This window comes from Helobdella robusta (assembly GCF_000326865.2).
Source record: "Helobdella robusta unplaced genomic scaffold HELROscaffold_33, whole genome shotgun sequence".
NCBI lineage: Eukaryota > Metazoa > Annelida > Clitellata > Rhynchobdellida > Glossiphoniidae > Helobdella > Helobdella robusta.
Window position 1 is genome coordinate 338,637 of NW_008704623.1, and position 2,500 is coordinate 341,136.

Sequence of the window (2,500 nt, forward strand, 5' to 3'; positions counted from 1 at the left end):
GAGAGGATTGCAACATAAAAAACAATTTCACTAATAAAATTTTTCTTTTCAAAAGTCTTCCTGTTCGAATTTCAAGTAAAGTTATTCCGCGCCTACTGTCAGAGAAGAAAGACGCCACTGGCTACTTTATTATGATATATTTTATTTAATTATTATATTACTGTTATTTAATTATTATATTACACACACACATATATATAAATATATATAAGTTACTCTCTATATGAATATATATTATATATAGAATATATAGTATATACCTATATATTTATATACCTGTTTATTTATTGCATTATATAGGTGTTTATATATATATATATATATATATATATATATATATATATATATATATATATATATATGTATATACAAATATATGTGTGTTATGTGTGTGTGTGTGTGTGTGTGTGCAATGTTTATATAAAACGTCAGATCATTTTAATTTTAGTCAGACGGTAAGTGATTTTTAAAAATTATTATTAATTTTCCAACAAATCTCAGATGTTTATATGTGAGGGTATAAATATTTTCATTTATCTATAGTAACAAAATCGTAGAATATTTTGAAAATTTTTTTACTCAAAGTTCATCAACATCATTTTATTATCTGCATCTGTTATTGTGCCATCATCGTCGTCGTGATCGTCATAATAGTTACGTCATCATTCTACTCAGCATCACTAAGTAGGTACTTTTATTTGAAATTTGAAGCTACGAATACTTTTTCGTGCTTTCACTGTAAATGTTTTCTCCGCGATTTTGCAAAAGTGAAAAGAAAAAACTGCGGAAATATTGAATAAATTGAAGCGATTTTTCAGCAATAATTTTTGAAAAATATACTTGCTATGATATATGATAATATAAAATATAATAAAATGTTTACGAAAATGATTAAATACGAGATGACTGAATATTAATACCAAGCAAACACACGCACACGCACACACACAGACACACACACGCACACACACACAGACACACACACACACATTCAAATCTACATATATACACAATACCCAAATACAATTTTCCACCATCAAGTAATATACTCAACCTAAAATACACACCACAACTCACAAGCACCAATGCAACACAAACACACACACACAGATTTTTAGGCAGACCACACCAAACAAACTTCACACGCACATATATACGCACATACATTTACACACACACACACATACATACCTTTCAATTTTGCAGATGAAATCGAATCTACAGCCAACAGTTTAAACGAGAAACACTCCGACAAACACTCCTACGAAATAAAACTGCTGCAACTATAAAAATTCCATTCAACAACAGTATCAACAGCAAAACTTAAAAAGTACCCTCTTAAGTCATATAACAACAACACACCACACAAAGTAACAACATTTGATAGGAAAGTATAAAGATATACAACACACTCTACAGTCACAATTATTCAATAAACACCAATTTCAAACCACTCAATACAATATATACCTCATTATAGCAGAAGTACCAAAATACCTGGTCACCAGACTATATAATTAATACCTACACAAAAATACATTAAACGAAAATTCCATCCAAGGCATTGGTAATTGCCGTATGCGTAAATCGGCGCTAGAAAAATATCAATAATAATATTTTTTACGAAAATATATTAACAGTTTTTGGTTACGTTATCAGTGACGTCATTTGGTACAGATCTGTTGTTGTTGTTATTAACCGCCGCACTGCTGTCATTAATTTCATTTTTCAAAATATGATAGTTGGGAGAATCTGTTGTTGTTGTTGTTGCTGTTGTTGTTGTTAGACAGTTGGACATTTTGCTGGGCTCAACAACAGCGCTCAGTGCTCAATTTTAAAGGTAAAATTACCCCAAAGTTAACGGAAGTCTCAGGCGTTTAGAAAATTATTTTACGGATATGTTAAAAAACAGCAGAAGCAGCAGTAGCAGCAGCAACTAAACAACAAAAACTCAACAACACGACACGTAGAACAACTAACTAGACAGAACTCAAATAAAATAAACATCCATCATCGAATAACCATTATCCAAAACAACAATTTCCTAAGACCAACCACAAACAAGTACCACAACAACCACAGCAACTACAGCAGCTACTACTCCCACCACAACCACACAAACAACAACCACCACACACCCAAAAACACAACAAGTTATCACCCAGATGACAACAATTCCAATAAAAATTCTAACCATACAAAAATAACCCACCGAAAACTTTCTTCGAGAATATACAGGCAACTATAAATAAAATAAGCACTTTGCTAATTGGACGAGTTTAAAAGCCGGCATAGATATTAAATTTAAACCAAAAAAAAGATGAAATCAACAAGAAATAATAATAGACGTCGCCATCAGTTTTTAGCAGTGCTACTTATCACCGCTCACCTCGTTTCAGGCCAACCTCAACAACGCCACCAACCACACCAACCACAACAGCCACAGCCGCAACTTCCAAAAACCTTCAATAACTACAATCATCCTCAATATCTAACGCCG

The 2,500-nt window shown here is 32.0% G+C and overlaps 1 protein-coding gene across 1 annotated transcript in view; it reads left to right on the top strand.

The window, feature by feature from the left end:
* Window positions 1–2,320: 2,320 nt before the first annotated feature.
* Window positions 2,321–2,500, top strand: part of HELRODRAFT_175258 (hypothetical protein) — a gene marked incomplete at both ends in the record, with an annotated part of 732 nt that continues 552 nt past the window's right edge. The window contains one exon of the mRNA XM_009022702.1: window positions 2,321–2,500. This exon is cut by the window's right edge and continues 552 nt beyond it. Within this exon, the coding sequence (XP_009020950.1) occupies window positions 2,321–2,500 (180 nt within the window).